General features: G+C 38.2%; 1 protein-coding gene across 1 annotated transcript; it reads left to right on the forward strand.

Annotated features, from left to right (window-relative positions):
• Positions 1-14,263: 14,263 nt before the first annotated feature.
• LOC107748645 (tyrosine-protein phosphatase non-receptor type 23-like) lies at positions 14,264-23,618 on the forward strand. Its single transcript, XM_016563536.1, has 20 exons — positions 14,264-14,531; positions 15,132-15,206; positions 15,333-15,460; positions 15,568-15,644; positions 15,740-15,789; positions 17,012-17,143; positions 17,239-17,319; positions 17,429-17,554; positions 17,644-17,691; positions 17,908-17,964; positions 18,053-18,111; positions 18,210-18,289; positions 18,422-18,536; positions 18,651-18,716; positions 18,936-19,075; positions 19,352-19,657; positions 19,768-19,922; positions 20,054-20,205; positions 20,307-20,486; positions 20,974-23,618. The coding sequence occupies exons 1-20, from the start codon at positions 14,448-14,450 to the stop codon at positions 22,499-22,501; spliced, it is 3,639 nt and encodes a 1,212-aa protein (XP_016419022.1). The 5' UTR covers positions 14,264-14,447; the 3' UTR covers positions 22,502-23,618.
• The last annotated feature ends 2,096 nt before the right edge of the window (positions 23,619-25,714 follow it).

The following is a 25,714-nucleotide window of genomic DNA, read 5'->3' on the forward strand; positions in this document are numbered from 1 at the left end:
TAACCAGCGTTTCTGCTAGAACCCTTTGACTAGCCCCCATAGTTAACGCAACTGAGTACAACTTAACTAGGTCAAGCAGTTAGTCAGAAATCTATAATCTCACCTGATGTGCCCCATGCTTCATCTAAACCTGAGATCTAGTATGCACGTAACCCTGGTCGCAGATTTGCGGAAACATACGCCTTCACTTAAATAATTTCAGAGTACGTCAGAATAAGTCAAATGTAACAATTTATTATCAGTCAGGTAAATATGTATTATGCCAATTATCTACGTAGCCAATTCAAAGATATCAAATCAATACGATACATCAAATTCTCATAGACAAATCTAAGAGTAAAGGATTCATACCTGACTTTAGGAAAATACATAGTATTGAGTGTGTGGACACATTCCATACTACGGGCTCTCTGACTACAGAATCGCCCTGACCCTTTTGTTGCAATCCTTTAAATACAAAACCAAGATAAAACATCCCCCAAGTGGAGGCATGTACAAACAATTGGTATCTGGGTGGCTAGTTTACACCTCAATGGGAAACAGAAGGTAATTTGCATGGAATGACTCTCTACGGTAATCAAAGTATCTCTTAACTCTTAGGATCTGTATTATCTTTTAGTTTACTTTTGTAAGATTAAGACCATTGTACCACTCGCCCTGATACTATTCAAATGAAACCAAACATGACTGTAAATCTTATTTGCATTCATATAGAACATTCTACTATTGACCATTCTGAGTGAATCCAGTGGAGGGAGCAGATGAAAGGGCACTGATGCATATGTGAGAGAGGCGTTTCCTGCACCACCCCTCTGTGGGGTGTCTTGAAGGTGCCAGTGTATTGTCTGTTTCTCAGGAGATCAAAGTATCTGAGTTTCCTGAGTTTCTTTTATCCTTACAATTAAGATAAATGTAGAAGTAATATATATATTTATTATATAATATTTGATGTGTATGTCTGTCTATAGATATAAAATAACTGAATAAAATAAATTGTATTTTATATATACAATTTTATAATTTAAATTACATTTATAAAATAATTTATTTCATTTCATTGTATATTGTATAAATATTAATTTTAATCTGAAATAATAATTACCTTAAATATTAATAATAAAATAATTAGAGGCACAGAGTTTGGAATGAAAGAAATAAGAGGATATGAATTACTATGTACATTGAATTTGCAACAAGTTTGGCAAAAACCACTTATAAGTAGCACGGGTATATTTGTAGCAATAGCAGTAATTGCCAACAATACATTGTATGAGTCAAAATTATGGATTTTTCTTTTATGCCAAAAATCATAAGGATATTAAGTAAAGATCATGTTCCAAGAAGATATTTTGTACATTTTCTACCATAAATATCTCAAAACTTAATTTTTGATGAGTAATATGCATTGCTAAAGACTTCATTTGGACAACTTTAAAGGCGAATTTCTCAATATTTTTATTTTTTTTTTTTTTTTGCACCCTCAGATTCCAGATTTTCAAATAGCTGTATCTCAGCCAAATATCTTATTTATTCAGATGATATATAAATCCCAATTTAAAAAAATGTACCCTTGATTTTGTGGTCCAGGGTCACATATGTATCTTGAAAAGACATGACCCCAAAACATAAGAAATGTGAGAAATCCACTCTCATGGTATTATTTTTTTAAAACTCACCTGCTCAACTTATTACTAAACATTATTTTAAGTTATTTTTGAATGTTTAAGTGGTGTCAGCATTTCTGGACTTATTTGACAATCTGCTTGATGAATGTAAAATTGCAAATACATCAAGCTGACAGCAAAACTCTGTAAGGATACCCTGATGGGACACACTGCTGACCTCTGTGCATTAGAGAAGAGAGCGGGAGGAGGAGGTGGAGACAGACGGATGAATAGATGCTGACAATGGTTGACATTTCTCCCTCTCTCTCTAAGTGAGGGGAATAAATCAAGGCATTAATGTTGCATGAGTTCAAGCTCACTGACTGATGAAAAAAGTGAGTGTGTGTGTGGATGGAGTGGCTACATTCGAGTCCAAAGCCCTCAAACCCTGTTTTCTACACACAGCCTTACTACACTGAAGAAAGGTCACATAAACACTTTGTATGTACATCATCTTCTCTCCATCCTATTTGTCTTTTTCTTAAGAAACACCAGCATAGTAATGGATACAGCCAGTGGGCATTTTATGGAAGCACAACAACAAAACGAAATTACTCAAACTAACAAACATGTAAACAGTTTTATTTAATGGAAAAAGTAAAAATGCAACAGTATAAGCCTTTTAACTGGTTAAGTTACCATGTTTTTTTTTTTTTAAATAATTAAATACTTTTATGCAGAAAGTGTGCATTAAATTGATCAAATATGACAGTAAAGACATTTATAAGAAAAAAGAATGTTCTAAGAATGAATTATTTTGAACTTTCTATTCATCAAGGAAACCTTGAAAAACTTAAGCAGCACAACTCTTTTCAACATTGATAAAAATAAGAAACTTTTACGGAGCACCAATTGAGGTGAATTATAACAGTGTTTTCCATTAAATTACATGTATCGCTTAAATGCAGGGTCATTTTAGGTAAATTGGGCCACATCTCATGACGGGCCCTAGTTTACCTGAAACCTGACCCTATATGTAGGATGGTAAATTATTATTATCCTTAAGCAATATAGGCCTATTATATATATATATTTTTTTATCCTTTATTTTACCAGGATAGTCCCATTGAGATGCAAATCTCTTCTTCCAGGGAGTCCTGGCCAAACTGTATGTAGAAATGTCACATATGTAGAAATGTGATTACAACAAATTAGAACACCTTAGCAACAGACAGTCCCTGGCAATCACATATGGTAACAACACACTAAAAACCTTAACAACACCCTGGCAACATGCTAAAAACACTCAGAAAACTAGAAACTTAGATACGCCCTGACAATCACTCAAAATAGCCTAGCAACTGCAGAACAACATGTTGAAAAACACTCAGAACACCTTAGAAACAGCAACATCCTGGAAACCACCTAAAAAACCTAGCAACCACATATGTAGAAGTGTGATTACAACAAATAAGAACACCTTAGCAACATTAACTCCCTGGCAATCACATTCAATAGGAACACATTAAAAACCTTAACAACACCCTGGCAACTACCTAAAACGCCCTAGCAACCGCATAGCAACATGATAAAAACCACTAAGAACACCTTAGAAACAGCAACGGCCTGGAAGCCACCAAAAAGCCTATCAACCACATACTTAAAAGAATGATTACATTAAAAACACTCAGAACACCTCAGAAACACCCTGGCAACCACCCAGAACACTCTTGCACCAAGTTTTGCCATTTAAATCTACTTCAGAGAATGACTAAGTCTAGTTTATCAGCAAGTGGTGTTGTGCCACAGATTTGAGCCACTAGAAGAGAGTATTGCACCAACATTCTTTACAAGAACTGCCAGCCATGTCACACAATCACACAGTTGTTTCTGTGTTGCCTAATACTTGAATGGCGCTCTAAAAGAAAAAAAAAACAAAAAAAAAAAATTTCTAAAAAGTAAAGCAGCACAACTCTTTTCAACATTGATAAAAATAAGAAACTTTTACGGAGCACCAATTGAGGTGAATTATAACAGTGTTTTCCATTAAATTACATGTATCGCTTAAATGCAGGGTCATTTTAGGTAAATTGGGCCACATCTCATGACGGGCCCTAGTTTACCTGAAACCTGACCCTATATGTAGGATGGTAAATTATTATTATCCTTAAGCAATATAGGCCTATTATATATATATATTTTTTTATCCTTTATTTTACCAGGATAGTCCCATTGAGATGCAAATCTCTTCTTCCAGGGAGTCCTGGCCAAAATGGCAGCACAAAAAGTTTCACAATAAAACAATTACAAACACATAAACAAACAAAAGTTTGCCCTACATTCAGATGATTACAAATCTGTGACAAAATAATATAAAAACCAACAAGCATTTACTCATAGCAAGTACATGTTTACTTAAGAGTAGACCATAAAAGGTTTTTAAATTTTTTTATAAAATATTAAATATACGATCACCAAAATGACTGTAATGCGTGAAACACAGCCACTGCATTTCACGTGGTAAATAAAAAATAGTGGAAACCTCAGGTGCCAGTTTACTGTAATTTCAACAACATTTCAACCGTTTCAAAGTCATTAGCCCTGGAATGTCTGAGGGCAACAGTTGTGCTTTTTAAAGTTAACAAGCTATGCGAGTCTCATGCATAATAACGGAGCTGTCACATATTGTGTTCAAGTATTATTCAGTCAGAAAACCTTCCTCTGCCGCCAGTTTGCACTACAGTTTGCAGACACCATCATTACCGTGCGCACTGTGCATTAGTCTACATTTTAGTCCTAATTTCTTCCCTTTTGCTCTGTTGTTAGTTTTCCCCATCAAAATTCACAACTGTCAGCGTGGATTTTTTAGACAACTAAATGGCCAACATGCACATCTTATCTAACTATTTATAACATTTTATGTTTTATGAAATGTGACACATGATAACGCTGGTTTGTTCAACCAGTCAGAAAGACTATATGTGGGCTTTAGCATATCGAGGGTCTTAATGATGCCAAACTGCTCTTACAATGCGGTCGATCAAGATTTAACCCATATAAATCCTCATAAACCCACACAAACACGTGTCAGATGCCTGCCCTGACCTAGTAATGTTTTTGGGCTGTCTGCACACATACATAATGCAAAGAGTTTTTTAATCTCAGTAGGCTACCATCGTCGCATGAGTGAACTCCCTGATGTTAGCACTGCACTAAAAACTGTCTTATCAAGCTTAAGAGACACTCGCTTGTACTCACACACACATACACACACACATGCGTGCAACCAAAAACATTGTTTAACCCGTCGCCCGTACCGTGGGGTCTTGATTTTCTGGCTCTGCCCCCCCAACCATGGCACATCTGCGGCCTCGCAGAGTGTGTAGCGGCGTGTGTGTGTGTGTGTGTGTGTGTGTGTGTGTGTGTGAACACACACACATCCTGTCCCTCCAGATTTCCGCCCCCAAATCGCTCTTAATCGCTCCACCGAACCTCACAGCAGTCACACCCCCTCCTGTAACCACACCTCCTCAGCGCAGCACCCCTCCTCTACAAAAACACACACACACACACACACACCTCTGCCAGATGTGGATGGAGAGACATACAAGCCAAGGAGGCACACTTGTGTCCATGTGTGTCAGTAAAACTGCTGTGGAGGTCATCATTGGCACATGATGGCACATTAAAAAGGGATAGTTCACCCAAAATGAAAATCCTGTCATCATTTACTCGCCCTCATGTTCTTCCAAACCGGTATGAGTGTCTTTCTTCTCTGGAAGAAATTTTGAATTTTGAAGCCATTTTCAACAGTTTTTTTGTCCATATATATAAAAAGTCAGTGGGTCCTAAACGACATCAGATCCCATTTACTTTCATTGTATGAAACAACAATAAACATTTTATTATTTGAAAGAAAGTCATTCATTTTTGGAATGACATGAGGGTGGGTAAATCATGAGAATATTCAGTTTTGAGTGAATTATCATTATAAAAACCATATATCTCACTGTTACACTACCTTACAAGTGTTTGGAGGTAAAAAATTTATACTTTTCTTCATCTCGGAAGCGTTAAATTGATCAAAAGAGACAGTAAAGACAGTTATCTTGCAAAAGATTTCTATTTCAAACTAATGTTGTTCTTTTCATATTTCTATTCATCAAAGAATTCTGAACTGTTTTCCACAATGATAATAATAATAATTTTAACTTTAAATTATATTGAAATAGAAAACAGATATTTTAAATTGTAAAAGATAAGAGACTTCTTTCAAAAACATAAAAATTGTACTGATCCCAAACAATTGTCTTAATTTACACTCTACTTACTAATTCTACTTCTCTTGTACTAATTTACAGTCTACTCAGCAACACTTAAGTGAATGTATATTCTCATTAACTTGATCAGAAGATTTATGTTTAAATTCTTGAAATTATTTTATAATGGATGGGTTGGAGTAGACGATGAAATAAAAGCAGCCAGCAAGTGTCCTTTTGAGTTGTATTTCTTACTAATACAATACATTTTCTGTTGTTTTCCTCTTGAATGTTTCTTGTGACCTCCTAGGGATCCCTGGATCTAATTGACTCAAGTTAATTCATTCATATTAAATTATATATTTTAATAAAATCCAGTAAATTTATGTGTTACCTAATGAAGAACATTTTAAGTTACCTGGCAATCTTTTGTCTGAAATCCTTTTTCATCTCATCTGATGCATGTTCATTGTGTGAAGAAGGTGACCTTTGAAAGCAGCTTCTCTGGAGCTGACCTTGTCGTGGGTTAGTGTGAGTGCTTCCTTGGAAGTGTCCTGGCACCATGCTGTCACACACACACACACACACACACACACACATTCAGGTCATTACTCCCATATAGCTCAGTACCCCATCATTCTACTATTCCATCCAAAAAACACATGAGATTATAAACTCCAGTTTTACAGTGGCCCAGTAGTGCACAATACAACGCATAGGAATAATTTCATTGTGTTGTGACTTGTTTCCTTTGTGTTGTGTTAATTTCAATGTGTTGCAGCTTGTTTCCGTTGTGTTGTGAAGATTTCGTTGTGTTGTGGCTTGTTTCCGTTGTGTTGTGGCTAATTTGTTGCAGCTTGTTTCCTTTGTGTTGTGAAGATTTCATTGTGTTGTGGCTTATTTCCATTGTGTTGTGCTAATTTCATTGTGTTGCGGCTTGTTTCTGTTGTGGTGTGCTAATTTCTTTGTGTTGTGCCAGTTTCATTGTGTTGCAGCTTGTTTCCTTTGTGTTGTGCTAATTTAGTTGTGTTGCGGCTTGTTTTCATTGTGTGGTGCTAATTTCGTTGTGTTGCAGCTTGTTATCATTGTGTTGTGCTAATTTCGTTGTATTGCAGCTTGTTTCCTTTGTGTTGTGCTAATTCTTTGTGTAACGGCTTGTTTCGGTTGTGTTGTGCTAATTTCAACGTGTAGCAGCTTGGTTTGGTTGTGTTGTGTTAATTTAATTTAGTTTGTTTCTTGTTTCCATTGTGTTGTGCTAATTTCGCTGTGTTGTGGTTTGTTTCCGTTGTGTTGTGCTAATTTCATTGTGTTGTGGCTTGCTTCCATTTTTTTGCGGCTTGTTTCCGTTGTGCTGTGCTAATTTCAATATGTAGCGGCTTGTTTCCGTTGTGCTGTGCTAATTTCAATATGTAGCGGCTTGTTTCCGTTGTGCTGTGCTAATTTCAATATGTAGCGGCTTGTTTCCGTTGTGCTGTGCTAATTTCAATATGTAGCGGCTTGTTTCCGTTGTGCTGTGCTAATTTCAATATGTAGCGGCTTGTTTCCGTTGTGCTGTGCTAATTTCAATATGTAGCGGCTTGTTTCCGTTGTGCTGTGCTAATTTCAATATGTAGCGGCTTGTTTCCGTTGTGCTGTGCTAATTTCAATATGTAGCGGCTTGTTTCCGTTGTGCTGTGCTAATTTCAATATGTAGCGGCTTGTTTCCGTTGTGCTGTGCTAATTTCAATATGTAGCGGCTTGTTTCCGTTGTGCTGTGCTAATTTCAATATGTAGCGGCTTGTTTCCGTTGTGCTGTGCTAATTTCAATATGTAGCGGCTTGTTTCCGTTGTGCTGTGCTAATTTCAATATGTAGCGGCTTGTTTCCGTTGTGCTGTGCTAATTTCAATATGTAGCGGCTTGTTTCCGTTGTGCTGTGCTAATTTCAATATGTAGCGGCTTGTTTCCGTTGTGCTGTGCTAATTTCAATATGTAGCGGCTTGTTTCCGTTGTGCTGTGCTAATTTCAATATGTAGCGGCTTGTTTCCGTTGTGCTGTGCTAATTTCAATATGTAGCGGCTTGTTTCCGTTGTGCTGTGCTAATTTCAATATGTAGCGGCTTGTTTCCGTTGTGCTGTGCTAATTTCAATATGTAGCGGCTTGTTTCCGTTGTGCTGTGCTAATTTCAATATGTAGCGGCTTGTTTCCGTTGTGCTGTGCTAATTTCAATATGTAGCGGCTTGTTTCCGTTGTGCTGTGCTAATTTCAATATGTAGCGGCTTGTTTCCGTTGTGCTGTGCTAATTTCAATATGTAGCGGCTTGTTTCCGTTGTGCTGTGCTAATTTCAATATGTAGCGGCTTGTTTCCGTTGTGCTGTGCTAATTTCAATATGTAGCGGCTTGTTTCCGTTGTGCTGTGCTAATTTCAATATGTAGCGGCTTGTTTCCGTTGTGCTGTGCTAATTTCAATATGTAGCGGCTTGTTTCCGTTGTGCTGTGCTAATTTCAATATGTAGCGGCTTGTTTCCGTTGTGCTGTGCTAATTTCAATATGTAGCGGCTTGTTTCCGTTGTGCTGTGCTAATTTCAATATGTAGCGGCTTGTTTCCGTTGTGCTGTGCTAATTTCAATATGTAGCGGCTTGTTTCCGTTGTGCTGTGCTAATTTCAATATGTAGCGGCTTGTTTCCGTTGTGCTGTGCTAATTTCAATATGTAGCGGCTTGTTTCCGTTGTGCTGTGCTAATTTCAATATGTAGCGGCTTGTTTCCGTTGTGCTGTGCTAATTTCAATATGTAGCGGCTTGTTTCCGTTGTGCTGTGCTAATTTCAATATGTAGCGGCTTGTTTCCGTTGTGCTGTGCTAATTTCAATATGTAGCGGCTTGTTTCCGTTGTGCTGTGCTAATTTCAATATGTAGCGGCTTGTTTCCGTTGTGCTGTGCTAATTTCAATATGTAGCGGCTTGTTTCCGTTGTGCTGTGCTAATTTCAATATGTAGCGGCTTGTTTCCGTTGTGCTGTGCTAATTTCAATATGTAGCGGCTTGTTTCCGTTGTGCTGTGCTAATTTCAATATGTAGCGGCTTGTTTCCGTTGTGCTGTGCTAATTTCAATATGTAGCGGCTTGTTTCCGTTGTGCTGTGCTAATTTCAATATGTAGCGGCTTGTTTCCGTTGTGCTGTGCTAATTTCAATATGTAGCGGCTTGTTTCCGTTGTGCTGTGCTAATTTCAATATGTAGCGGCTTGTTTCCGTTGTGCTGTGCTAATTTCAATATGTAGCGGCTTGTTTCCGTTGTGCTGTGCTAATTTCAATATGTAGCGGCTTGTTTCCGTTGTGCTGTGCTAATTTCAATATGTAGCGGCTTGTTTCCGTTGTGCTGTGCTAATTTCAATATGTAGCGGCTTGTTTCCGTTGTGCTGTGCTAATTTCAATATGTAGCGGCTTGTTTCCGTTGTGCTGTGCTAATTTCAATATGTAGCGGCTTGTTTCCGTTGTGCTGTGCTAATTTCAATATGTAGCGGCTTGTTTCCGTTGTGCTGTGCTAATTTCAATATGTAGCGGCTTGTTTCCGTTGTGCTGTGCTAATTTCAATATGTAGCGGCTTGTTTCCGTTGTGCTGTGCTAATTTCAATATGTAGCGGCTTGTTTCCGTTGTGCTGTGCTAATTTCAATATGTAGCGGCTTGTTTCCGTTGTGCTGTGCTAATTTCAATATGTAGCGGCTTGTTTCCGTTGTGCTGTGCTAATTTCAATATGTAGCGGCTTGTTTCCGTTGTGCTGTGCTAATTTCAATATGTAGCGGCTTGTTTCCGTTGTGCTGTGCTAATTTCAATATGTAGCGGCTTGTTTCCGTTGTGCTGTGCTAATTTCAATATGTAGCGGCTTGTTTCCGTTGTGCTGTGCTAATTTCAATATGTAGCGGCTTGTTTCCGTTGTGCTGTGCTAATTTCAATATGTAGCGGCTTGTTTCCGTTGTGCTGTGCTAATTTCAATATGTAGCGGCTTGTTTCCGTTGTGCTGTGCTAATTTCAATATGTAGCGGCTTGTTTCCGTTGTGCTGTGCTAATTTCAATATGTAGCGGCTTGTTTCCGTTGTGCTGTGCTAATTTCAATATGTAGCGGCTTGTTTCCGTTGTGCTGTGCTAATTTCAATATGTAGCGGCTTGTTTCCGTTGTGCTGTGCTAATTTCAATATGTAGCGGCTTGTTTCCGTTGTGCTGTGCTAATTTCAATATGTAGCGGCTTGTTTCCGTTGTGCTGTGCTAATTTCAATATGTAGCGGCTTGTTTCCGTTGTGCTGTGCTAATTTCAATATGTAGCGGCTTGTTTCCGTTGTGCTGTGCTAATTTCAATATGTAGCGGCTTGTTTCCGTTGTGCTGTGCTAATTTCAATATGTAGCGGCTTGTTTCCGTTGTGCTGTGCTAATTTCAATATGTAGCGGCTTGTTTCCGTTGTGCTGTGCTAATTTCAATATGTAGCGGCTTGTTTCCGTTGTGCTGTGCTAATTTCAATATGTAGCGGCTTGTTTCCGTTGTGCTGTGCTAATTTCAATATGTAGCGGCTTGTTTCCGTTGTGCTGTGCTAATTTCAATATGTAGCGGCTTGTTTCCGTTGTGCTGTGCTAATTTCAATATGTAGCGGCTTGTTTCCGTTGTGCTGTGCTAATTTCAATATGTAGCGGCTTGTTTCCGTTGTGCTGTGCTAATTTCAATATGTAGCGGCTTGTTTCCGTTGTGCTGTGCTAATTTCAATATGTAGCGGCTTGTTTCCGTTGTGCTGTGCTAATTTCAATATGTAGCGGCTTGTTTCCGTTGTGCTGTGCTAATTTCAATATGTAGCGGCTTGTTTCCGTTGTGCTGTGCTAATTTCAATATGTAGCGGCTTGTTTCCGTTGTTGTGCTAATTTCATTGTGTTGTGGATTGTTTCCATTGTTGTACTAATTTTGCTGTGTTGCAGCTTGTTTCTGTTGTGGTGCAAATTTAATTGTGTTGCGGCTTGTTTCCGTTGTGTTGCAACTTGTTTCTGTTGTGTTGTGGCTTTCTGCTGTTGTGTTGTGTTGTGTTGTGAAGATTTCGTTGTGTTGTGGAGATTTCATTGGATTGTGCACTACTGTGCCACCGTACAATTTGCATAGCAATCCAAAATCCACATGTAACTAAACAACAGTTTACAGAGGGAAAGAAAGGTCTGGAAGGAAGGGCCCATAATTGGTTTAATCCAATGCTGCCTGCCATCTCAAACCAGGAGAAGCCCTGTGGCCTACGCTCTCTGTGTTACCCAGCATGCACTGCTCGCTGCTTGGGCACATTATCATCTATTAATATTAAAGAATGTGTTTGCCTTGACAAACCAGCAGACATTACAATGCACAATCATCCAATCATCATGAGCGCAGAATGCCACACCACCATTCCAGAGATCTTTTGATCTTTTCCCTCCATCGTTATCGCCATGACAACACTCATGGCATCAGGTTTTCCATTTTCCTCTTCTGCGGCCGTCAAACACACAATCAAACTTTCTTGCCTTGTTAACCCATTTAGATCTTTTCTTTCCTCTCTCTCTCTCTCTTTTTAAATTTATAATCTATTCAAGCCACTCTAATTCTACGAACTCTGATTCAGTTCAGTAAACTCCAATTAAAGTCTCCAAGTCTTGAGTCCATGAGAGAGCAGGTGTCACCATGGTTACGTAAGAGAGACTGCTGGCTGTAAGTCACTGGTTAGTCAGAGGCAGGACCCAGCTGGGCTTATGAGTGATGAGATATAAAATATTAACATCTTATTAATTATTGGAAAATGATTTCAACTCATTAAAATAGATACACTTTTTTGGACTGTCACTGCAGAGAATCCACTAAGCATCTGAATATTTTACATTAAATATCCCTTGATATTTCTATTCGTGAAGTGATCTTTTCACTTATGTCATTTGTATTAAAGGTCTGATTTCAAGAAGCTTGCATCATTTAAACTGTCATTATATTTGTTTTGGTTTACAAATGGATGTCATTCTTTCCTTTACAAAAACTAAAAATACAACCCAAAGTAGACAAGAAACAAGATATTATATTAGTATTATATATACTATTATAGTTTTTATGAATATTTTGAACTAGTTTTTTTAGTTTTAGTTTAGTTTTTTTTAGTTAGTTTTACTTTGTTTTAATTTTAGTAAGATTTTAGTAATGTTGTCATGTACTTTTGTCATTTTTATTAGATCTTGTTTATTTTAAATATTACAATTTATTTATGTTTTTTTTTTTTTTTTAATTTCCAGTTAGTAATTTTAGAAATGTTAACTAACTGAAATAAGTGTTTCATCTTATATTTAGATGTTATTTCAGCTTTCTATTTTAATAAATATGTAAAAAAATAAAAATAAAATAGTTTTAGTTTTACTTGATAATAATGATAATAATGCTGGAACAAGAAAGTCTTAGCAATCAAAATAAAATAACTTTGTCATAAATGTAGAACACAAAGGAGTGCTGATGGACTAGTCATGTCTCATAGACAGGAGATGTAAATTAGTTATGAATATTTCACGAATAGTTACACTCTAAAGTGAAAGCATCTTTGTCTAGCTTTGACTTGTTATATATCTCTCTTTCCTTTTACTCACACTCAGATGCATCCCTCTCCGCTCTGTGCAGAAGTCATTGCCTCTTTGATTAAGAGTTTATTATGTTCCCATAATTCCTGGGTAAATGTCATGGCCGCCCCATGCAGGCAGCTTAGCACCCCACCCCGCAGAAGAGGGAGGAAAGGAGGCCTCGCACTCAGGAAAGACTGTGGGATGTTAAACAATCGATACAGAGTGCCAGTGCTCTAGACACCTCTGGAGAAACAAGGACTTGAAGAGTGAGACATGTTGTTCTCCAAACAGATCTTCCAGATGCATCATGTGTGACCTTGCTACACGATTCATTTTCAGGTCCAAGGCATCAGTAAACTTCAAAGAAAATCAATTCTTTAACATGTCAACAATTACTGCAAGCTCCAAATTGTCCAGTAGCAAATAAATAAATAAAGAAAATAATGCAGTAAATGTACAAAATGAAATACAAATGAAATGAAAGATATTTTATAAAAATTAAAAAGTATATTTAAAAAATAAATAATAAATATGTGCAACTTACCTTAAGGTTATAGCTCTTCTTCTTTTATAGCCTAACCATTGACATCCACAATAAAGCCCCCATGTGGTTAAGTATATCTGCTATATAAACCATCTGTCACACAAGCTTAAATATAAGGTACACTCACACATGTACCCACAGGTGACATTTCTCTGCTCTGAAAATAAGTCTTTTAGCAGCTGGAGGGGGAAAGACGCAGGACAAAAGATCTGAGCAACAAAGGCCCAGGTCCAGCCACGTGTAAGGAAGCTATTAAAAGTATGTGTGATAGAGAGAGTCACGATTCCCTATGGCCTTTCACTGTGTACTGCTGCCATATGTATGTGTATCTGAGCTATGGAGCTCTGATCACAACGTGTTTATCTACAGGAGATAAACATAATGCTTATGAGAACACATTTTAGATACCTATAGAGGAAAGGAAGGGGACATTTCCTACGGTCTACCTTTTAAATTTGACACTGTAAGCATTTTTATGCTAACATTTTTAAATATTTTTTTACCAGCTTTTATCAAAAGATCAGTACTTGGGAGAGTACAGTTTATCGACAGCACACAACTTATATTACACACAGACATTCTAAATGTTGTAGGCTATTTGTCTTTTTGTTTTCATTGTGAGGGTTTTCTTAACTTCATAAAGCGCTGTTATGGTTGATAATAATTCAGCCTCATCAAAAAAACTAACGAAAACTGATGCACTGCTGCCTCCAAGTGGATACAAATCACAACACGTGAATGGGTAAACACGTACGAGGGAAAACCAATAATAAACGTTAATAAAGTTATAAAGCATTTCTGTAAAATACAGCATTTAACAATAGTTAAAGTGTACAAGAATTGCACGACAAATCAACATTCAGTCAATACGAGCATTAAAATAACATTTCCCACAATACTCGTTTTTCACAATACATTATATTTGGATAACGTCGCCTGTTCTATTTAGTTTGATAAATATTAAATGATTTGAATTGAAATTAGGTAAAAAAGTACGTTTGTTTGTGTATAAAAAGTTGCCAGATATAAAGTTACGCAACTGACAACATACAATTGTGCATATGAAATGTAGTACTATAATACATAATTTCTTTGAGACCCAAAGACTGGGCTATTTCAGAAGATTACAAATCAAACTCTTATTTATGTGTTTATTTATTTATTTATTTACTTGCTTATTTGAACGGTTTGAGTACAGCTAGATTCATCTTCCACAAAATGAGCAAGTGGAACCAAACAAAGTAATAAAGCTAATCTAAATCGCTTACGTATGGTGACGTACTTCCGGTGACGTATTTGTTGTGAAGAAGAGTCAAAGGTGGGAGCGTCAGGCGGATCGGCTGGGACGTAAAGTTTTCTGAGCAAATCGAGACATAATTAGCTTCGTCTTTTTAGAGAATTAAAAACAAATTGTATGAAACCGCCGAAAACTTGTGTTAATTTGAAATAGTACTTCGTGGTGGCAAAATGGAGGCCGTTCCCAAGATGCCGATGATTTGGCTGGAGCTCAAGGAAGCGGGAGAGTTTCAGTTCAGTCCCACCGTCAGACAGGTGAGATCCAGCCGGTTACACAACACTGATCAGCTCCAGAAAGGACAAGTCCTGTTATGTACTACACTTTGAGTTCTGAAACTTTTAAAATTGGTAGAATGTCTGTGTTGTGTTTCTGTAACTTACAAGTTTACAAAAGGTTAACAGGGTGGAACGAGATTTTTTTTTTAAATCCTCTTAAATGATTACCAGATAAGATAGTATTCTCAAGAAAACATGGTTGGTTTTAAGTATTTTGATTAAAGTAAAACATAAGGAAACGTCTGGAATATTGCGCAATAACTCCGCGTTTTGATCTGTCTCGACGTCTTTTGCAATTAGCTGACATTTTTAACAAATGCTTTCAATGGCTATATTTCTTAGAGGTCCTTTCAATAACAGTTAAGTTATTCTAAAATGGATGTTTTCTGATGGTCTTTGTGCTTGTAAGCATATGTCTTGTGTAACCTGGTCATTTGAAAACCAAATGACCTCCCTCACATTTGCTAGCCTTATTTTGACACATTTGCATTGAGCCAACACTAGGATGTTGTCTGATCGTGATGTTTTATACTGTATATTAAAAGGTGACAGCGTACTTTTCCCTCTCTTTTGTCCCAGTACATTCAAATAAACTATGGTGAGAACCCAGAGAACTACAGTGAGGCACTCAAGAGGCTGGAGCAACTTAGGCAGGTCTGTTTGTTGTGTGTTCAGTGGGATTGTGGGAAATGTAGTTGCACACTGTGGCATATCGTTGCAGTTACCAAGCAATTTAAAAAGGTTGATGAAGATTGCACTGAAAATCTCTCTCATTCTCAGAGTGTGGTAAACATCCCGAGGGATTTTGAGGGTTGCAACACTCTTAGAAAATACTGCGGTCAGCTGCACTTTCTGCAGAGTCGTGTTCCAATGGCAACCGGTCAGGAGGCTGCCGTGCCTGTGACATGGTAAAACGTTGCAGTCAGTGCTTGTTTTGATATGAGACCATACGTGCTACTGTCAATATGCAAGATGCCTGGTGGACATGTCATTATAGCTTTCATTCTGCTTGCAGGACTGATGGCTTTTCAGGGAGGAATGTCACACATGAGGATATTAATTATGAACAGGCTTGTGTCCTGTATAACCTGGGTGAGTTAAATGCAACCAGAGCATTAGCACAGATATTCATTACTGTAAAATTTTTTGCACATTAACTCATCAACAATCCCTCTACTGCATTTTAGGTGCATTGCACTCGCTGCTAGGAACTGTGGATAACCGCCTATCTGAAGAGGTGAACATGCACATTTACACCTCCACATTTGCAATTAGGAAATGAACAGGCAGATATAGCTGCTAAAGCACTTAAGTGACACAAAATGTCAAATATCAACATCTAATGTAAAATAGTTAGTTCACCCAAAAATGAAAATTCTGTTATTAATTACTCGCCCTCGTGTTGTTCCAAACCCGTAAGACCTTCGTTCATCTTCGGAACACAATTTAAGATATTTTTGATGAAATCTGAGAGCTCTCTGACCCTCCCATAGACAGCAAGGTAACTACCACATTCAAGGTCCAGAAAAATACCAAGATGATCGACAAAGTACGACGAAGCTATGAGAATACTTTTTTGTGAAAAGAAAAGAAAATAACTACTTTATTCCACATTTTCGTCTCTACTGCGTCACTTGTGGAAGTATTCTCGTAGCTTCGTAACTTTACAGTTGAACCATTGATGTCACACGGACTACTTTGTCGATCATCTTGGTACTTTTCTGGACCTTAAACGTGGTAGTTACCTTGCTGTCTATGGGAGGGTCAGAGAGCCCTCATATTTCATCAAAAATATCTTAAATTGTGTTCCGAAGATGAACGAAGGTCTTACGGGTTTGGAACAACACTAGGGTGAGTAATTAATGACAGAATTTTCATTTTTGGGTGAACTAACCCTTTAATCCGATACTGACTTATATTTTTGTCAAAAAGTGGCAATTGGAATGGAATAAATACATCCATAACAAATTTATATGAAGTCAGTCAGTTATAAATGTAAGATCTAGACATTGGTTTGTTATACTTACTGAAAGGAGAAATATTTCCTTTGTGTCTCCCTTGATGGTAAAACAAATATTATTAGAATGCTTTATATTATTCTACAAAATGTTTTTACTTGAATTACATTAATGGTTATTTTTAATAAGTTTCTCGTGGGAAAATATTAGAATTGTTGTCAAATATCAATTGAATGATTGTATATAATTTATACATAGTTATTTTTCTTTATTTACTTTTGTTTCGTTGTAAAAAATAATATTGTTAATTTATTGTATATTATTAATTAAAGTATTTATAAGAGTTTGGCCATGAATGTAGCCTTTAATGCTGATATGTCATAAAATAATTGACAGATCAATAAATTAACAATTAGGAAACATTGAAAAAAATATAAGTAATTGAAATTTCTCAAGCTAACCTTTTGGTCCTTTTTTGTGCTTATATGTTGGTGTGTTAAGGGGATGAAAGTGTCCTGTACGCATTTCCAGTGTTCTGCCGGGGCTTTTGCTCACCTCCGAGACCATTTTAATCACAGCTACAGCTCTGACATGAGCAGCCAGACACTCTCAGTCAACATCAGCCTCATGCTGGTAAACGCAAAGTCTACCACACAAATGCTGCGTTTTAATTTCCAACTTACTTGATTCGGACAACCTCTATAACCTTTATATCTTTCTCTCTGAAGGCACAAGCTCAAGAGTGTCTCCTGGAGAAAACTTTACTAGACAACAGGAAGAGTCATTTAATAGCAAAGATTTGTGCTCAGGTAAGAAGTTCTGTACATATGCTCCCCTGTAAACATAACAGCTTTATAGAGCTCTTGTCACTCACTTGCCACTATCAACATTCAACACTAATGTAATGTCTGATTGCAGGTGTGTGATTATTATAAGGATTGTCTGAGGGTGTTGGATAATTCTGAATGTGTGCCAGGAAGGATTCAGAAAGAGTGGAGAAAGCTCGTCAACATGAAGATCAGCTACTTCAGTGCCATCACACATGTGAGACCTCTGCACTCACCATATGTCAATGCATTTTTATAAACTTGTTGGTTATTTTCATAAACCATACATCATTTTATTTTCATTAGTTACACATGGGAAAGCAGTCAGAGGAACAGCAGAAATATGGAGAAGCCGTAAGTACATGCTTGTGTGTGTTAACATGTTTTAGTTATACATAGTTTTTGACATAATTGAATGTGCACCAAGTAATAGTTTCACTGGGTGATATACGACTTCATACAAACATTACTTGGTTTACTTTTTAAAAGAGGTCTTCAGCGTCATCTCTGTAGAATATGAGGGTTATATCTTCTGATGACAGTGTGAGGCCACCTGTTGTTTCTCCACAGGTCGCTTACTTTCAGTCATCCCTGGACAAACTTAATGAGGCAATTAAGCAGAGTAAGGTAAAGATTCTCAAACACATGCACACAGATACACACAACCCGTTTGTTTATTAAGCATGTTTACATGTTAATTCATTGACCTTTTCAGGGCCAACCGGAATCTGTACAGGAAGCTTTGAAATTCACAATGGATGTGATTGGTGGAAAGTAAGACTTTGAATTTATTATTATTGTTATTTTATTATTATTATTATTATGTGTTTTCATTTGGAGATCATTTTTACTGTACTTTCTGTCTGTTTCAGATATAACTCAACTAAAAAAGACAATGACTTTATTTACCACGAGTCTGTGCCTGGTCTGGACACATTGGCTACAGTAAATGGTATACTAACAGCTCTAATATTTCTTTTAAAATTATAATACATTATTATTAGGATAAATTATAATAAATGTAACAATCATTATTTTGTTCATGTTTGCTTCCTTTGGTACTCTTATGACATCTGCCATGCAGGTGCATCGTTGGTGAAACCCCTGCCTATAAACCTAACTGATCAAAGTGTCACTGGTCCTGACCTCTTCTCTAAACTTGTACCCATGGCAACTCATGAGGCCTCATCCCTTTATAGGTCAGCTGGTGCATCAGTAACATGCTTTACTTGTTATTTTAATGTTTAAAATCTATGTGGAAAGTTCATATTTGTAACTGTTATGTCTTTTTCTTCCCTTTTTCTCTCTCTTAGTGAGGAGAAGGCAAAGTTACTTAGGGACAGTGTGGCTAAAATAGAGGATAAAAACCAAATCCTTGAGTAAGTTACTCAAAAACAAATACTGACTAATACAGGATATTCTGTCATCATTTACTCACCCTTAAAAAAAAAGTATTTCAGGTTTCCAGGAATGATGAGCAAATAATGATAGAATTTCCTATTTTCGGTGAACTAACCCCTAAGCAAATCTGCCCTGTGTATCTATAGGCTTGTACAGTAGCTGAAATGTTTTCCTCTTTTCTCTCGTACTCTGTGCAGGAAATTTATGGAGTCTCTAAGCAGTGACTCTGTGTATAAAATAGACATGTTTAAATCTCTGCCTGACGCTCTGTTGGAAAAATGTGCATTTCTCAGTGTACGACCAGACACTGTCAAGAACCTCGTTCGGGCCATGCAAGGTGAGAGTGAACACACACGCACAAACTTAAAATTAGGACAAAAACATGAATTTTGTGATAATTAAATGTGCATTCTGACATTTAGCAGTATGTTTCTTTTTTTTAATCAGTCAGTTCAACATTAAAACTAAGAATTCTAATATGTAGTTTGTAAACTGTTGTGTCTTTGATAATTCTGAACAAATACCCAACAAATTCCTATTATCTACTATTGTTGTTTGATTTATTTATTTTTTTTGATGGATTTGATGACATCCAATTATGTGTGTGTTGCAGCACTATCTAATGTTTACACCGATGTTGGTTCATCTCTGGATGAGGTCCGTTGTGCCCTTGAGGAAGATGAGGCTGGGGATAAGAGTTTGATGGAGGTAGTGGGGCAGAAGGGATTGCCGACAAGGCCTGCAGTCTTTCAGGATATTCAAAAAGAGTTGAAGAAATATGAAGCTGCTCATCAGGCAGCCAGCAACACTAACACCGAGCTCCACAAAGCCATGAACCAGCACATACCAAACCTTCGTCTGTTACAGGGGTCTATTGAGGAACTCAGAAAGAGCCTGCCCCAGCCAGAACTTAGTCAAGGTAAAAGTGTTTCATGTGCACTTATGCATTTAGAAGAAGGAAAGATAAATAGAAGTGATCTGTTGTGAATTCATTTAAAAGTTGTTGAAGATTCTTTACTTTCCTCTAAGATGAAATGTCATCCCTGCAAAAGATGAAGATTATTCTTGGCAAAGTTGATGAAATGCGAAAGCAGAGGATCTCATTGGAGAGCCAGCTCCGTGACCTTGTTCATAAAGATGATATCACTGGAGTCCTTGTAACCACAGATCGTGCTGAGATCAAGGTTAATGACCAACTGAAACCGTTCAAAATAAATTGAAAGCAGAGCAGTACAAAGAGATAAATAACAATAAGTACAAATGACAGGCTACAATTTAAAAGTTTAATGATCTCTTTCCTTCTCTTCTGTTTCAGACATTGTTTGCGGAGCAGTTGAAGAAATATGATCAGCTGAAGGGATATATAGAACAAAACTTGGTTGCCCAGGATAACATCCTGAAAGCCCTAACAGAAGCCAATGTACAGTACGCCCCTGTCCGCAAGACACTCACGCTCACAGAGCAACAGTATGTTTTTGTCTCTGTATTTTCATAGTCAAAAGGCTCAGATTTCAAATGTTAGTATCTGTTTCTGTGGCATTGTATTTAATCCTCATTTTGTCCTGAAGATGGAACAGCACTTTGCAGGCCTTGATTGCCTCATTTGAGGCATATGAGGACTTGATGAAGAAGGCTGAGGAGGGAAAAGACTTCTACCAGGATATGGACCAGAAGACCTCCGCCCTGTTGGACAAAACAAAGTCCCATTGCCAAACGAGAGAGGGAGAGCGAGTTGCCTTGCTGGAAAAGTAAGTTGTCTCAGGTGGAAGGATATGATATTTTGAATAAATTTTGTATGTGAATATATGAGTAAATCATAATTGTAGGTAGTCTCTGTTTGTACTGAATCTGTAACCTACTTATCAGCTCAAATCATTAAAGGGGTCATATGATGCGATTTCAAGTTTTCCTTTCTCTTTGGTGCTTGGGTCAGCTGGCCAATCAGAGCAGACTGCTCTTGTCGGAAGGAGGGACTTTGTAGAAAACGAAGCGTTTGAGAGAGGCGGGGCATAGAGGACCTACAATAATGTACAGTATTTGAAAAATAATGTGTTTTTTGAACATTAAAGCATGTCAACATATTCTGTTACACCAAATACACAAAATAATGATCTTTAAAAAAGCATCATATGACCCCTTTAACTAGTAGACTATTACAACTCAATACTCAATGTATTTCATGTCAGATTCCATCAATTTTTCTCACCACATGCTTGTTTGATGTACTGTCTGCAGGGAGATTGGAAAAGGGCCGCCTCCTAGACCTGCCGCCCAAAAGCCTGTGGTCGGCCAGAAAGTTGTTGGTCGTAGATCTGGCCCTTCCAGTCTTGAGTCTGTAGGTCCTTCTGTTGCTTCTTTTGAAGATCTCCCACAAGAACTACGAAGCCTCCCTCCAAATATGAATTTGCCTCGAGTTCCAGTAGTTTCCAATCCTATTCCTCATGGTGGAACTCCTGTTAGTTGGCCACAAGGGGCAAACCCTTTTCCGCATACTCAGTATCCTAACCCGCAGTTTCCTACTACAGATCCAAAGTTCAGGCAACAGTTGGCCCACCATCTCCCACAGGTTCCTTATGGCCAGCCCTCTGCACCCCTGCAAATCCCTGGGTTGCCACAGCAGTTCCAGGTAAGACCAGCTGGAGGCATCACACCTGTCCATCCACAGGTTAACCAATCGACCACCCCACAGATGCCTGCTCATGGGTACAATCCAGCTCTCTGGCAGCAAGGTGGGCCTATTGCTGTTACAGGTGGTTATTCTGTGCCTCCACAAATGGGACAGATTCCCCAAAATTCCATTAGGCCTGGTTTACCAGGACAACAGCAAGTATCCTTCCCAAACTCTCTAGGGCAGCAGATGCCGACTGGCATGCCTCAGTCTTCCTCTTTCCAGCAGATCATACAGGGAGCACCATGCCAAAACTTTACCACCCAGCCTAGACAAAGCATCCCCTCAACCACACCAAGAAGTGCATTTCCTGGGCAAATCCTTCCGCCCTTTCCACCTGGGCAAGTCCAGCCTCCAATGCCAGGCCAAGCAAAGCAACAGTATGGCCTTCCCTTAGGTTACCGGCCAGCATTACTTCCACATACCCAACCCCAGCTTGGTCCACCAGGCCAACTGACAGTGTCCCATCCTCATGGAGCCCTCATTCCAGGGCAAGTTCAGCCTCAGTCTACTCTTTCCAATCAGTTCCACCCCGGACAACTTCCACAAAACAGGCCTCAGCCTTATATGGGTTATGCCGCCACATCTTTCCCATCTTCACAACCGCAACAAATTCCTGCACCCCACCAAGTACATCCAGGGTCTCAAGTCTTACCACAGGCACCCTTGAGCCAAAATTCCCAAGTTCCCTTTGTCCCTCATCCACTCAGTCAACCCCAAATGCAACCAGGAGCTATACCTCCACAAAGTAATGTGTATTCATTTGCACCAACACACATGGGCCAACAGACCATTCCATCTCAATTCAGCACCATGTTTAATAGACCCGGAGGACAACCCATGTGCACGCCTGGTCAAAGCCAAATACTTGGCCCTCAAAATGTGGCTCCCTCGTCATCAGGACAGGCAGTTGCCCCAGTGATGGACAATCCTGTTCCACCTTCACTTGGCAGCACCCTCATACCAACTCCATCACCTGTTCAGATTTCCACATCAAATGCTGCACCACCAAGTTCTGACTCCACTGCAATTCTGGATTCTCTCCAGAATAAAGTGGATAATCTCAGCATTCAGTCCCAAACTAATTCCCATTAAAACAACTGTGCATATGCAGTCAATTGTAGTCAGGATACCATGCAGAGCACAATCAAAAACGACGACAGTCGACGGGGTACCAAAAAAAGATGATCTTGGTGATTTGGATCCTTTATGGTCACAAAACAAAATCTGATGCCTGAACACACACTAATACTTGCCTTTTCTACATGTCCAGTACTAACACAAAATTGTACTGTACTCTCTTTACCTGTAATTACACACTATGACTTAGCAAATGTACTACAAGCAAATAGAAAACTGCTTTAGCACTGTAATTCTATGCAGTCCTCTGATATTGTCTAATTTCACTCTGAATTTCTATATCTAAATAGCACTTTAGTTTGCACTGTAATGAGAATGATGACAACGATAATGATGACGAGGATGAGGAAGAGTTGACTATGGTTGTTTCTATGTTAGGATGCATTTTCCTCTTTTTCAAAAATATTTTGATACAAAAGCTATTCTAGTTCTTACATATAATTTTGTGATGTAGTATAAACAGCTTTCTTTTAGTGCTGTATACACCGTAACACAATTTTAATCATAAAAAAGCTGCTTAAATTTCCAAATTAAACTAGTTGAAAATTCTAAATGTGTTTACATGTCTACCTTTATAAAGAGTTGTGTTATCAGCACTACGCGCCTGGATATGCAGTTGTTCACATAAAGTTTGGTCAAACTGTATAGGAAACATCTTAAGTCACATCAGTGTTTTTTTTTCCCTACTGTGAAAAGTGAATTTTACTAGTCGGAGACTAAGTGTCCTCTTCAGCAGATTCCCTATGCAAGTTTTGCCCTATGTATTCGTATTAATATAGCATACAAAATATAACCAATATAACAGATTATAGTGTATCATACAATAAACATGCTAATGTACCATTGTTAAAAGCACCACTGCCCTAATATGGCCATATGATGGCAGTGTCTGGTTGTGTTCTGTTTTAGGATTGTCTAATATGAGTGAGTCCTTCTTTCTGCATGGGTTACTGGAGCTGTCTCGATTAAATCACTATGCTTCATTTGCTTCAGGCACAAATAACCACAGAATTACTACACGTACATCCTGCAGTAAATGTCTGCAAATAATAAAACGGGGATGCTCATGTTGAGTCAGGTCTTTTAGAGAGACTTCAAGTCTATTACAGATTTTTCCTCGCTCTCTCTCTCTCTCTCTCTCTCTCTCTCTCTCAAACTACTCATAAACAGGTCATAGAGAGGATGATTAGGAGAAGAGGTCAGAAAGTGCACCCTGTGTAATGGGTAGTGACTGGAATCTAGTATTGAACAGTATTAATGTATCTCGTTGCATGTAAACATGAAAATGGCTAACACAATACATGTTTGTTGCTAGTCAGAAATCTTTTTGTCTTAGTAGTGAGCTCAAGAGCCCTTTACTCTTTCTTCTGAGACGGTCTTTTATTTCAGCAGTCTGTGCATGCCATGCATTGCTATTAACTTGCTTTGATGGAGTGAACGCTGGGAGAGCAGCTGACCCAGTTTTTCTTTGTAAGATGATTTTGGCTTGAGCAGAATAACACTCTTAGCATTGAAGTGTTTTGTAGAGGACTTGATTAGAGAACATGGTATTAGTTTAGATTATCAGCATACATCCGTCAGTCTTCACATGCACACTGACACTGCACATGCAAGACAATTCGATGCAACACAAGAAAAAAAAAAGATGGCTAGCTAACATTTAGCATACCACAAGTGGCACTAATTTAATGATCATGAAATCAAATGCCTACACTGATTTGTTGATTTCTTCTTGAATAATACAAGAAGATTTTACAAATCGTTAAATCAGGTTACATATATACATATGCGTTATGTTGTTGTTGTTTTTTTTTTAATTGTTGGTCTATGTAAACATCCCTTTTGTCCAGCGAAACAGTTTATATCCCTTGGGAGAGAGAAAAACATTTTTTGGAGAAAGAACAAATTCTTAGGATGTAGGCTGAGCAAGGAACTAACACTGTGTTTCATGTTGAAGTTCAGGGCTTTTGTGTTTTCTCTCATGTTGCCTTTTGACAGGAAAAAAAGAGAAAAGTTTTTCAGTAGAGAAAAAATTGAAGAGAAATTTTTTTTTTCTCTCGCTGTGAATTTTTCTTAGTACTTAGGTTCAGGAAAAATTCAAGAAATTTTTTCCACCCCGAATTTTCCCTTCACAATGTGGTTCTGGGCTTCCGTGGAAAATAGCAACCACAACTTGCATTTCTTTTTTTTCTTTTTTTTCTTTTTTACCTTTTCAGAAATGACCCCATTTTGTCCAAGGAACCAATAACAACAATGTCAGATCTAAACAATTCTAAAATTCTTTATTCTTAGTGAAAATATTAATCTAACATTAACAACACAAAAAGCACCTTGTTAATAATAATAGTTATCAAGTTGTTTGTTTGCCCTGAATGTTCACAGGTTCCATCATTTCTGTGAAAGCACGTGTATGAATATGAATGTGCTGTTTGACAAAATATAAAACCTAAAACTTGGCACCATAACACATCTGACATCAATGTTTGCATCTGTAATACCAAATTAACAATTTCTTGACTTCTTTTCCCTTTATACTCCTGTTGCACAACAATTCTACTTCATCTCACCATTTATCATCTACTAACCTTTATTGTGCTGCTGTGTGCTTTTGTTTCTGTCAAGGCCAATGCTTTTAACCTGCCTCCCAATTGATGTCTTATTCATCCACAAGACTCTCACTCATTACCAATCAGTGTCTCTTAAATTTGTCACGGTCAAGTCGCATGTGGGATAAATTTGCCATTTGTTTAGTTGTACATCAGTCAGCTTGCACTGGTGTTAAGGTGTGTAGGCCGTGCCCAGGTGAGGGCTGGATGAGCCGGACAGCACTCCCGGAAGGGAACGCGTGCTAATGGGGCTGTAGCTGGGTTCGGAGCTGCGTCTGGGGCAGAGCTGGGACAGAGGCCTCCCCTGTACAGATCTGCCAGGAGGCCGGCGCAGCACGGGGGACTTTTTAGGGGATTTGGGGAGCTTGTAGAGAAAGACGTTGTAGTGCAGTGGGGGGCTTGTCTCAGGGAGCATTTTCGCCTCTTTGGGGAGAAGCAACTCTAAGTCGATGGTCACACCGCCCTGGACACATACACACATACAAAGGCACAGGTACAAGTACACAAGCATAACAACACAAACAGGAATCCAAAAAAAAAAATCACATATAACACAATTACA

Source organism: Sinocyclocheilus rhinocerous, unplaced genomic scaffold, assembly GCF_001515625.1.
Source record: "Sinocyclocheilus rhinocerous isolate Xijiao unplaced genomic scaffold, SAMN03320098_v1.1 scaffold499, whole genome shotgun sequence".
NCBI lineage: Eukaryota > Metazoa > Chordata > Actinopteri > Cypriniformes > Cyprinidae > Sinocyclocheilus > Sinocyclocheilus rhinocerous.